Below are 12402 nucleotides of genomic sequence, written 5' to 3'. Positions count from 1 at the left end.
AAAATCCTATTCGTAATACAATATGACAATATCAATACTTTTATTAAAACACTGCTATAATACTCTGTGTGTTCCAACACTTTGAACAGACAAATAAATCTGACACTACAAATACAAGAAATCTTATAATCTGCCCATACGATTCGAGATTTTATAATCCGTGCGTTCCAACAATATTGTTCTTTCACTAATGGGGTCTGTTTTTTCTCTGCTTCCGACTTATCCCCCAAGACGAGAAAAAGCTGGCTCCGGCTGATGCATTCTTATTTGTCAATGAAATATCCAAGTTTTACAGTCAACCAACAACAGACACTAGAGTGCTTACTCCATGACTCCTAGGTCAAACAACTTGATTTTATAGTGCAGTTATACAAAATTAAACATTATTAAAAATAAACGGCATAACAAAAACGCGCATGACAAAGTGTATATGAATTTGGAAAAAAAGTTTGTGTCTATATCTTGGCCGAATTTAGTTCTGCTTGGCATTATGTAGTGAACAACTTCGTAGTCATATTTAAATTCAAATTGGGCACTCGACCTCATTTGATATTTGCACCTGGAGAGCATTACTTGGTATAGTATTCAGAATTACATAATATTGATAAAATGGCATGCCGCATGCCACCTCAGCTATACTGTTTCTACGCTAATATACAGTTATTGCTTATTTTAAAATGCATTATGTTTGCTAGCTTGGTTTTTAAATTTCATGGCCACTAATTCCTCTTTACATGCACTATTCTACAATGGCATAATCTTTCTTAGGGAACTTGCATCCATTTACAAATCCCCAAAGAGTTTATCATTAAATTCAACAAACTCTTGAAGGAAGGGGAAGTCTATGATATTCACAATTTCGTTGTGCAAACGTGCCGCATGAGGTTTAAGTCGTGCGAACATAAGTACATTATGAAAGCAAACCACGACACTTTGATTAGCGTTATGAATCTAGATGAATATGATTTTCCCAAACGCATGTTCAAACTCAAGGATTTTGGATCGTTGAAGGGTCCTGGAGGAGTGGATAGCAATCGGTAAATTGGTAAATTCTTCTTTAAATTTTGTTCTATACTAGATGTGTTCTCATTTCTTTTTGTTATACTAAATTTCTAATAGTACATTCATGAATGACAATTTACAATCTTTTGTTTGACTTTTGCATATTTGATTTGCCGTGTAGTTTCCATTACTGAGCCAAAAGTTATCCAAGTTAATTCAAATCCCGAAAGGTTGATTGATTTTGTCATTGAAGATTCTCGGTATATATTTGTTTAGATGGTCGTTTGACTTTTTTAAGTATAAATTTAGGTGTTATCACGTTCATTGTTATTTTCACTCAGGGGAGTCAGCTCACGATTACCTTGTGGGGCGAGCACGTAGATTCTATGTTACCTTACTATGATGCTGATTTGGCTGATCCACTTATCGTTATATTACAGCTGTGTAAAACCAGTTCAATTTTTTCCACTCCGTATCATATTTTATTTCAAACATGTTTGATGATTTGGGATAATCTGTTTAAATCAATATGACTAGGTTCTTGACTCCAATACAAAGTATAACCTCAAGTTCAAGAATGACTAGATCTAGATCATTGGAAGCTTTATCGAGTGAAAATGTCACAATTACTTCTTTGAAGGATATTTATGACAACAAGAAGGTAAATCATAGGTTTAGAGTTTGTATTGAAATCATTTAAAAATTCACTCATTATATTTCTCACGTATTGTGTAATTAATTTTTAGGTCGGTGAATTTCTTGGAGAAATTCTAGACATAGAAAGCGAATGGTACTTCAAGACCTATAAGAGTAAGGGGTGTGGGAAGAAGCTTCAAGACTATACGGACAAAGTGTACTGTAAGGCATGTGATAAACACTGGCTAGACGGAATAACTAAGTACAAAGTGGTGATTGTTGTCCTGGATGATGACTAGGATGGTCCTCTTTTACTTTGGGACAATGTTTGCTCGACACTATTATGAGTTACTGCTAGCGAGTTGTTGGAAAAGTATTTTGAAGTACGTGAATCCATATATCTTAGCAATCAACTATTAGACTTTGAATGTATTAATATTATCCCGTGTATAATATTTGTTTTTTGTTTTTGTTGACCTAGGATGGTTGCATTCCCAATGAAATTGAAGCTTGATTGGGAAGACAATGATGTTTAGGATTGTCACACGGAAGGACCAATTTAAATATAGTAGTAATATATGCTGCTTTTACCGGCTTGGAAAAAGATGAATCTATTATACACCGCGTAGACGAAGGTCTTTGTCTCCATGGCTGGAGACGGAGGGCCGTCTCCGGCCACGGAGACGTAGCCGGCCGGAGACGAATCGTCTCCGGCGGGTAGTTTATGTTTTTTTAATTAATATTTTAATTATTTATTTATTAAAAATTATTTTAAAAAATTAATTTTAAAATCGGTAACTTGTTACACCAGGTAAACATATCATTTTGGGCTAAATTGCATTTTTTGTGTTGTTCAATGACTCAATTGCATTCTTTTTTAGTTCAACGGCCTAATTGCACTTTGGTGTGCAGTTGGGCGGCCTATTTAACCCTTATTCCTAAAAATTATAATCACCCGGTATCAAACAAACACAAACTGAAAAACAAAGAAATCAAAACATAGTCCCATTACCAAGACTATGTGGTCTAATGGTACTTGAGTTGGACTTCAATTTGAAAGGTTGTGAGTTCAAGCTTTATCTCCATCATTTGAATTCAAAACAAACCAAATTTTAGCATTCAAATTTTGTAGACCTATATATAACAACATTTAGACCACAAATTTAATCTGCAAAATATATATCGAACATACCTATAACAAGAATGACATTTTAAATAATTAAAATCCCAAAATTCGAAATAAAATAATAATCAAAATGTATATATTTATGGCGCTTTTTTTTTCCTATATTGAGATGACATTTTAAATAATTAAAATGTCAAAATTCGAAATGTATATATTTATGGTGCTTTTTTTCCTATATCGGGTGGGACAGTTGGAGATTTAAGATTACTCTGTATCAAAGCTAAGGTTTGGACCCTTGACCTTTAGTTAATAATGGATAAGTCACTTCCACTCAACCACTCCTCAGGTTAACTGTTCTACTTAGTTTCATGATTACACAATTATTTGTATTACTTTTTATTTCATTAATTTTTTTTGAATATGCCATGTGGAACAATTTAACTATTACCTGAATATATGTATCAGATAAATCTAACTATTATGTAATAATATATAAATCACACACACAAAAAATCATATTTAGAAGACTTTTTACAATAAATTTGATCAATCGAAAAGATATTGGGAGTGTTTGATAAATAGTTGTTAGCTGGTTGTGTTAGTGAGTTTGTCTAGTTGATATCATTAGTTGATTGTAGAAAGATATTTGGTAAATTGGATGTTAACTGATAATTAATTACATACAAAATGACTTTATCAAAAAGATGCATGATCAAAAAAGCTACTTTAATTTAAGTAACTTTTTGAATTTCAACATTTTGAAACAATACATTGTTTAAAAAATTAATTAATCAAATACTTATATTAACAATTTAATAAAGTTAAATAGCTAATAATAATTAAATAAAACAAAATTAAATCATAAGCTAAATATTTTATCAAATACATGATGTTTTAGTATGAGAATATCGTTCTACCCATGTGTGAATACCTTTTGTGGCATATGCAACAAATTTGATAGTGATGATTGATGGTGCATGTGCGTTGCTACCTCAATCATTCACGTCTTCTACCTTTAATTTGTCAGTATCACTTCTAGTATCTTTCACGTCTTAATTACTACATGCTATTTCTCTATCCTTTTTTTTTTCTTTGAGAAAATTTCTCTATCCATTTATCCAATCAAACAGTCATTTCCATCAAGAAATTATTACTTATACCAGGCATTATATTCAAATATTATGATTTTTTAATACAATTTAAGATTAAAAAAAAAAAAAACAACAAAAGAATATTGTAGTCAAATAACTAAACTTTGTTATTATATAAGTGGTGGCCTGAGTTAAATCGCTATCAAACGATATAATATTAAAATGTTATTTTACAATAGTACATGAAATATCAAGGATATATATATATATATATATATATATATATATATATATATATATATATATATATATATACTACTCTACTCTACCTAAGTACTACTCTACTTGAATTCATCACATCCCACATAAGGGAGCAACTTGGTACAATCGTTATATCTACACCACGGCGCACATAGCACTGTGCGCGCGCGCCTCCCAAAACGACGTCGTTTTGGGGTAGTGTTGGGAGACGCGGTAGGAAGTTGCTGAGATTATGTGTATTTGTTCACAACGTTATGTGTATTTGTTCACAACGTTATGTGTATTGGTTCATACAGTTATGTGTATTTTTTATACAATTATGTACATTCTTTTTATACAATTATGTACATCCGAATCAGAAAATTTGTGTGTATTATGTTAAGAGTTGATGTGTATTATGTTAAAAGTTTATGTTTATTATGTATTATGTATGTTAGATTATGTGTATTATCTTTTAAAAAGAGTATGTATATTTTGTTATATAATTATGTACATTCATGTATAACATTATGTGTATTTTAGTATAACATTATGTACATTCTTGAACAACGGGTTTTTTTTTAAAGAAAAAACTACTACCATTCACTGGGGCGGGAAATTTCAAAAAAAAAAACAAAATTAAAACGACGTCGTTTTGCATCTGGGTGCATAGTGCAACACGCACCGTGGTGTAGGATATAAATTGGTACCATTGGACCACAAGATCCTTGTATTAGTATTCCTTTTTAAATAGCAATATAAATGAGATGATTTTTTTTTGTATGAAATTAAAACAAAATATTATTATTTTGCATTCCCCTTTATTACTTATGATATAAATATAGGAAAATATGTTTAGCGGAACTAGTTCAGGTTGGTTCGACTAATCATTAAACTCTTGCGTGAAAAATATATAAACAATGAATAAGAAGGCGTTTGGTTGGAGGGGGGAATTACGTGGGAAAGGAATTGCAATTCCATGGGAGATGAATTACTGGGAATAAAGTGGGAATTTAAATTTAGTGTTTGGTTTACAGGAATAGAATTATTGGGAATTTCAATTCTAATGTTTGGTATACATGGGAATTGAAAGGGAATAAATAGTATAAAGTCTAAAATGTCCACTACTGTTGTGGTATTAATTTTAGATTAAAAAAATAGAGGGATAATTTTGTCTCATCACTAGTTTTTTTTTTTCTTCCTAAAATCTCAGGAATTAAATTCTCGAGAGGTATGAGATTTTAATTTCATGAAAATGGGGAAATTGTAATTCCTTCCAACCAAACTAAGAAATTTTATGATCTTTATAGGGCGTTTGGTTGGAGGGAGTTTAAATTCCCTTCCCACTTAATTCCAAATGCCATAAAATTCCTTAGTTTGGTTGGAAGGAATTGCAATTCCCCCATTTTCATGGAATTAAAATCCCATATCCCCCTGGTATTTTAATTCCTAGGATTTTAGGAAGAAAAAAAAGCTAGTGATGAGACAAAATTATCCCTCTTTTTTTTTAACCTAAAATTAATATCACAACAATTATTGGCATTTTAGACTTTATACTAGTTATTCCCTTTCAATTCTCATGTATACCAAACATTGAAATTAAAATTCCCAGTAATTCTATTTCCGTATACTAAACACTGGAATTTAAATTTTCACTTTATTCCCAGTAATTTATCTCCCATGAAATTGCAATTCCTTTCTTACGTAATTCTCTCATTCTAACCAAACGTCAATTAGGTGGGAATTAAGTGGGAATGGAATTGAGTATAACCAAATGCCATGTAAAAGGTTGAAGACTAACGGAATATTCTTGATTTACCTCTTTTCGCGGCTCATGAGCAGTGAAAATATATAATGATTTGTTTTTGGGGGGTAAAAGACAAAACATGAATTATGAATACAACCAACTCTGTCACATCTGCTTGGCTTACGACAATATCAAACTTCATCGTTTTCATCTTACCTCTGTCCTTTGCCTTGTTCATCCTCAACTACAATTGTTCAGGTCCCCCCTTGGTTGCATACTCGCATAGAGTTCTACTACATTTACTCTCTGTCTCTCTCTAGATACATATAGATATTTACTTACTCTCTGTCTCTCTCTAGATACATATAGATATTTACTTATATAGAGAGATAAAAATATGGGATCCGCATAAGAGAAGTTGGTTCCAGAATTCTGCAATAAGAGAAGTATTGCTTTCTTGTATTTTGCTCTCTTTAAATCATGCTATATATTTTTCTGTTTATATTGTGGTAATCTCTAGTGTTCAATTCAATTTTGCTGCTGTTATTCTTGAATCAAATCTGGGTTCCTGAAAATTTTCCAGGGTTTACTTACCGAGCTTTCAGGTGATGATTGGTACTGTCTCTAGATTATTTGATGCGACCCAATCTGATAAAGTGAAGTTTTTTTAGAGATCCATTTTTGTAAAGATTTGATCTTGATTAGGATTTAAGTGGTTTAGACTTTAGAGTGAGGAGGATTTTCAGGATCGCTTGCTGGGTTGTTTGAAAATGGCTGCTTATACAGAAGGTGGAGCATATGCATATCTAGTGTATGCTATTTTGCCACTGTTGAAACTTATTTGTTTGACAGTAATTGGTCTAATTCTGGCCCACCCAAAGACCAAAATTGTTCCCAAAGCTACTTTCAAGCTTCTCTGCAAGCTTGTCTTTGCTCTATTCTTGCCTTGTACCATATTTATTCACCTTGGGGAGGCTATTACTCTCAAAAATTTTATGCGGTGGTGGTTCATACCGGTGAATGTGATTGTAAGTATTGCGATTGGTTGTTTGTTGGGGTACCTGGTGACGAAGATATGCAGGACGCCACCAGAATTCAACAGGTTCACAATTATTGCAACTGCATTTGGGAACACGGGCAATCTGCCCCTTGCGATTGTTGGATCGATTTGTCATAGCGAGGATAATATTTTTGGTCCAGATTGCCATAGTAATGGTGTGGCTTATGTATCTTTCTCCCAGTGGATTGCGGTGCTTCTTGTTTATACTCTTGTTTATCACATGATGGAGCCCCCGCTGGACTACTATGAAGTTGTTGAGGAAGGTCTCGAGATTCAGGAACATTTGCCACCTGCGAATGATCTGAGTAGACCACTTCTTCTGGAGGCCGAGTGGCCTGGAATGGAAGAAAACGAAACTGTACATTGCAAGACGCCATTCGTTGCAAGGATTTTTACTAGTGCAGCTAGTATGTCACAAATTTCTATCCCAGATCCCGAGTTCTTGGAGGAAGCACCTCCAAGTCCGAAATCAATTCGATGTTTGGTGGAGCCACGGGTGGTGAGAAAAATAAGAATTGTTGCAGAGCGAACCCCAATTCAGCACGTCCTCCAGCCCCCAACGTTTGCTACATTATTAGCTTTTATCGTCGGAATGATCCCACCGGTCAAATCCTTTGTTTATGGTGATGATGCGCCTCTTTCCTTCCTCACCGACAGTCTGGAAATAATGGCTCAGGCTATGGTTCCTTCAGTAATGCTTATTCTGGGAGGAATGCTTGCCGAGGGTCCTAATGAATCTAGACTTGGCATTCGCACCACAGTTGGAATCATCGTTGCGAGACTCCTGGTGCTCCCGTTGCTGGGAATCGGGGTGGTTACTTTGGCTGATAAGGCGAACATTTTGATCCCCGACAACCAAATGTACCGTTTCGTGCTCTTGTTGCAGTACACAACTCCGACTGCCATCCTGCTGGGAGCAGTGGCTCGACTCAGAAATTATTCGGTCAGTGAAGCCTCTGCACTTCTGTTCTGGCAACATGTGCTCGCGTTGTTGTCTCTATCGATATACCTGATTGTCTATTTCAAACTACTGCTGTCTTAAATTTGAGGTCTGTTTCGACAACATATATATGGCTCTGATGTGTTGTTATCGCCATATAATCGATTCTTTGTAATAATATTTCTACTACTTGCAGTGTAATATTTGTGGGATGAGTTGCATTGTCTGTCTGTGTATTTGAGTCTGAGCTTTTGATTGAGGATGAAAGCATCTGCATATCTGCATATCTGCAGTAATCCTTCAAGTTTTTAAGTGCTTTCCTCTAGGAAATAAAGAGCAGATGGAATATTGGCAATTTTTGTATTAGCAACTGCTTTTCTAGAGTGTGTATTAGGAAAATTTTATTCTTATGTAATAGCTCATTAATTTCATGGTAAAAAAATTCAAAAATAAAAACTCTAGGTTTCCTACAGTTCTCTCGTCTTTGGTATTCTACACAGCCGCTGCCTCCGTGAAGCAAGCAGATCGGAGGCGGCGTCCGATTGTCTTCCCCTGCTGCTATCTCCACCGTAGACAGCGTTCGCCTTCATTGTCTTCTCTGCCTTCACTGTTTTCTCCTCCATCTCCATGGCTACCGGTCGTTACTCCCTTATTTTCACACTGTTGTTTTCATTTGCTTTGTTTTACTAGTTTAATTTCGTTTGCAGTTTATGTGTTTTCCTCTCGTTGTTTTGACGAGTTTCTTCCTATCGTTTGCTTCTTGACGAGTTCTTTTTCATAAAACGTGAAATGATAAAATTGGCCATGGCGTATGTGAATCTCATCTTGGGTGACAAACATGACAATAAAAAATAGACCCCTCTAAACTATGATATGCAATTCAGTTCGATGGAGATATTGTCAATAGATAGAAGAATGAAAATAGAAACTCAGATAATGTGCAAGACTATTCAACCAGTGTCAGTCTTGGGTACGTTTGGCCAAATCATTTAAAAAAACTCATCAACCTCACTAAAAAAATCTGCGCAATAGACTTGACTAAAAGAGTGTTGACAAGAATTAAATTCATGAATTTTAAATATCTAAATCACGTTTCACCACTTGGGCATTCATGTTGGGATTATTTTCTACCTATGAAATTATGGTTGCACTACTTCACAAAAAACCCCACTTCTCATATCATTAAAGGATGAAAACCATTTTGAGATAATTTCCTACTCATGAAATTATAGCTACACTCGTGGTTGAAACCACTTCACAAATCATTAACGGTAAAAAAAAAAAAATTACTTCTCAAATCATTAAAAATGAACACCGAGGGAAGTCACTTTGTAACGTAAAGTTAGCATGTAAAATTGAGGAACCCATGGTTTGGTTGCCAACATTGAAAGATTAAATTAATTTCATAATCGGGATAATATCATATCTAACCTAACATTCGTAGTAACCCCGACAATGTCGTCTCCATTCTTAGAAAGAAAATGGTGGTCAATATTAGGACTATATTTGCATGTTGTACAAGATTGAAGACTTTCACGCCGGGAATGCTGTTTTGTTTTCCGTTAAATTTTCTTTACACATGGCATTTCTCTCCGACATAATCTCATCCCATCAACGATTCATGAATTACCAACTAAAAAATCCCACAAAAATCACGCCATGAACTCACGAAAACACAAGAAAGCTCATGAGAAAATCAAGACAAAGAAGACTCCACGTCCAATGAAATTAGAACGCTAAAATCGGGAAAGATAGCGAGTGGAGAAGCGCGGTGTGCCTTGCCGTTCGTTGGAGTCTCTCTCCACTTCTTCTCTCTGTGGAAAGTGGGAAGACGTGAAGAAAGGAGACATCTTTGTGTATATATGATTGGGTAATAATATCAATGGTGGGAGGGAGCAGTACAGTGAGACCCATTTTCAGAAAAACATGGCAACGAAGTCGCAGATAAGCAAAGAATGAAGAAAGAGTGAGCGGATAGGTTTGGGATAGATTAGAAATTAGAATAGAGATTACATTCCTTCTCTTGCAGAAATACCATCCGAATCCAGTTTCTTGTAAGTATTCCCTTAATGCCCAGATTTGTACTTCTTCAAATGTCCATGTTCACTTTTTGTTTTCTATTGTCTCTATCTAATTGACAAAAAAGGTGCTTCTTTTTTGTGCTTTTGTTTTCTATTGTCTGTATCTAATTGACAAAGCTGCTATTAATTCCTTTTCTCTGATCATGGGTGTAAAGTCTTCCCCTTTGGTTAATTTTGATTCTTAGAATTTGTATTTTTGAACCCTTCTTTTTGGGCAACAAGAGAAACCCGCAGCCACTACATGAAGGAACCCCCCAGCATTGTGACCTTGTTGACAAACAATTACAAGGAGGTAAACCAGTCTAGTTGCTCATAGCTGACCGATTCAAACCAGGTTGTTCTCATTGGAACTTTGTGGTTATTAGACCAACTTGGTTAGGGTTATGAACCCTTCTTGTTTCTCAACATAATGTCCTCTTTGTCTTCAAGAAAAAAAAAAACATAATTTCCTCTTACCTTATCAGAATGTCAGCTAATAGCACTTTTACTTTGGAATGCAGGGTAATTGATTGGAACTTCTCTCAAATATTCAGCTTAGAAGTCTAGGTTTATCTTTTCAAGTTTCCAAGATCCTGTCAAAAGCCATTCTTTGTATTTGTTTGAAGAATGGGAGACCGTTTTCCATTGCCGGTGGGATGGTTGCTAACTGAGTCCACCCTTGAAGCTGCTATTCAGAGTAAAAACCTCTCGCAGCGTGCTCCATCCACTGATGTTGAAAATACGAGTAGTGGTATTAGTTCCCATAGGTTGGATATCAATGTAGGATCATCACCAAGGAAATTGGTAGAGTGTAGGATTTGCCATGATGAAGATGAAGATTTAAACATGGAGATACCATGTTCTTGCCGTGGAAGCTTGAAGGTAAATAAATTCCTGATTTTTTTGTGGCCTCAAGCTACTATTACAAATTATAATGATTAACTATATTCTAGAATTTAGAGGCACACAACTATACACGTTCTCTCTTTGGGTTTAGGTCAAGAGCTTAATGTAGCTTTTGTGTGTGCAGTATGTCCACCGCAGATGTGCACAGCGATGGTGTAACGAGAAAGGGAACACAATCTGTGAAATTTGCCACCAGGTCTGTCTTTAAACATGGTTGATCCAAGAAAATGCTTAGATTTTGTTCCCAACTTCGACACAATTTAAAGCTTCCACCTTTATTCCTATTCTGTATACCCTTTAAAAGTATATTTGTTCCAATTTTAGTTTCGTTTGAACATGAATTTGCAGCAATTCAAGCCAGGTTTTACAGCGCCGCCTCCTTTATTTCATTATGGTGGGATTCCATTGAACTTAAGGTATATATTTAACTGAAGTTCATTGAATTGCTTCTATTATGGTTTCTTTTTCCTTAGCTGATAAGAGCTATATGTTTTTCTTTGTTTGTTATTTTTTTTATAGAGAAAATTGGTATATTTCTGGGAGAGACCTTCAGAATCCTCAATTCATAACAGTGGTTTCTACAGAACACAATTTTATGGATCCAGAATATGACGAGTATTCTGGATACACTCCAAGGAGTTTGATATGCTGTCGAGTAGTAGCTATAATTGTACTCTCTCTCTCTCTCTCTCTCTCTCTCTCTCTCTCACACACACACACACACACACACACACAACTATTAATTGAATTAGATAACTTCATAATTTCTCTTGCCATGAGATCAAGTCCTCATTATTCTCATTAGAGGTCTTTTTCCTTTCCTATTTTACTGTTTATGCAGTTCATGCTGCTTCTGATATTACGTCATACTCTACCAATCATCATCTATGGAGCTGGAGACTACTCAATTACACTGTTCACAGTAAGTGATATAGTTTTAGGTTATTTGAAAAGAAACGTAATACCATTTACATGCATCAATGTATGGAATTATGTGTAATGTGCTTCCTTTTTCTTATTTTTTCTTCCCAGGTATTGGTTCTGAGAGCTATTGGAATTGTATTGCCGATATATGTCATGGTGAAGGCTTTTACTGTAATCAGACGACGGAGACACACTGATGTGAGTTTAGTATGGCAATTTCTCTCGTTATTTTCTGAACAAGAAGGTTATTGAATATAATCCTGCTTTTATGTTTGCTAGGATGAAGAGAATGAATTACCATTGCAGCAGCCTCAATCACGTCTTGGTCGTGTTCACTGACAATAGCAACCTGTATCATATCCTCGTTATGAGCCAACGCCACGAAAAACTTGGATTGAACTGTGTTCCGGTTATGCTAATTCTAGTTTTGGGATGTGTTCGAAATCATCTCATTGTACATATTGGCTTCAGGTGATGAGCAATCAGGACACGTTCCTGAAAGAGTGATATAAAAGCAAATTCTTCTAATTTAGCAATTGCAGACGTTTCAATAGAGTACCCTCCACTTCTTGATCTTGTCTTGTGAAATCTAACATGTTGTTGTACAAGGAAATAACATAATCACTATTATTAGCTGTTTATATCTAGATTTTTTTTGTTTGTTTGGTCT

At 35.0% G+C, this 12402-nt stretch overlaps 2 protein-coding genes and 1 long non-coding RNA gene across 4 annotated transcripts; all 3 read left to right on the top strand.

Annotated features, from left to right (window-relative positions):
• Positions 1 to 8581, top strand: LOC109168551. Its single transcript, XR_002052097.1, has 3 exons — positions 1 to 12; positions 1661 to 1663; positions 8316 to 8581. It is a non-coding gene; the product is annotated as an uncharacterized LOC109168551 (long non-coding RNA).
• On the top strand, positions 6185 to 8197 carry LOC109168550 (protein PIN-LIKES 2-like). The gene is made up of 2 exons (XM_019317603.1): positions 6185 to 6288; positions 6426 to 8197. Exon 2 carries the CDS (start codon positions 6613 to 6615, stop codon positions 7942 to 7944), a length of 1332 nt encoding a protein of 443 aa, XP_019173148.1. The 5' UTR covers positions 6185 to 6288; positions 6426 to 6612; the 3' UTR covers positions 7945 to 8197.
• An 806-nt stretch (positions 8582 to 9387) lies between the features above and the next one.
• Positions 9388 to 12373, top strand: LOC109168414. Of its 2 annotated transcripts, none has more exons than XM_019317441.1 (8): positions 9388 to 9896; positions 10424 to 10784; positions 10933 to 11004; positions 11157 to 11224; positions 11328 to 11478; positions 11650 to 11730; positions 11841 to 11930; positions 12012 to 12373. In XM_019317441.1, the coding sequence occupies exons 2-8, from the start codon at positions 10530 to 10532 to the stop codon at positions 12069 to 12071; spliced, it is 777 nt and encodes a 258-aa protein (XP_019172986.1). In that variant the 5' UTR covers positions 9388 to 9896; positions 10424 to 10529; the 3' UTR covers positions 12072 to 12373. The 2 variants fall into 2 exon arrangements, with proteins under 2 accessions (XP_019172986.1, XP_019172985.1); XM_019317440.1 differs by having other exon boundaries at positions 11614 to 11730.
• The last annotated feature ends 29 nt before the right edge of the window (positions 12374 to 12402 follow it).

The sequence above is a fragment of the Ipomoea nil genome, unplaced genomic scaffold, assembly GCF_001879475.1.
Source record: "Ipomoea nil cultivar Tokyo-kokei standard unplaced genomic scaffold, Asagao_1.1 scaffold3199, whole genome shotgun sequence".
Taxonomy (NCBI): domain Eukaryota; kingdom Viridiplantae; phylum Streptophyta; class Magnoliopsida; order Solanales; family Convolvulaceae; genus Ipomoea; species Ipomoea nil.
This window is presented reverse-complemented; position numbering and strand designations above follow the sequence as displayed.

Bases quoted from the DNA above. Each gene is read 5' to 3' on its own strand.
- LOC109168550 (XM_019317603.1), top strand. From the start codon at position 6,613: ATGGCTGCTTATACAGAAGGTGGAGCATATGCATATCTAGTGTATGCT.
- LOC109168414 (XM_019317440.1), top strand. From the start codon at position 10,530: ATGGGAGACCGTTTTCCATTGCCGGTGGGATGGTTGCTAACTGAGTCC. The intron at 11,731-11,840 runs GTAAGTGATATA...TTTTCTTCCCAG, and splicing joins ACTCAATTACACTGTTCACA to GTATTGGTTCTGAGAGCTAT. The intron at 11,931-12,011 runs GTGAGTTTAGTA...TATGTTTGCTAG, and splicing joins GACGACGGAGACACACTGAT to GATGAAGAGAATGAATTACC.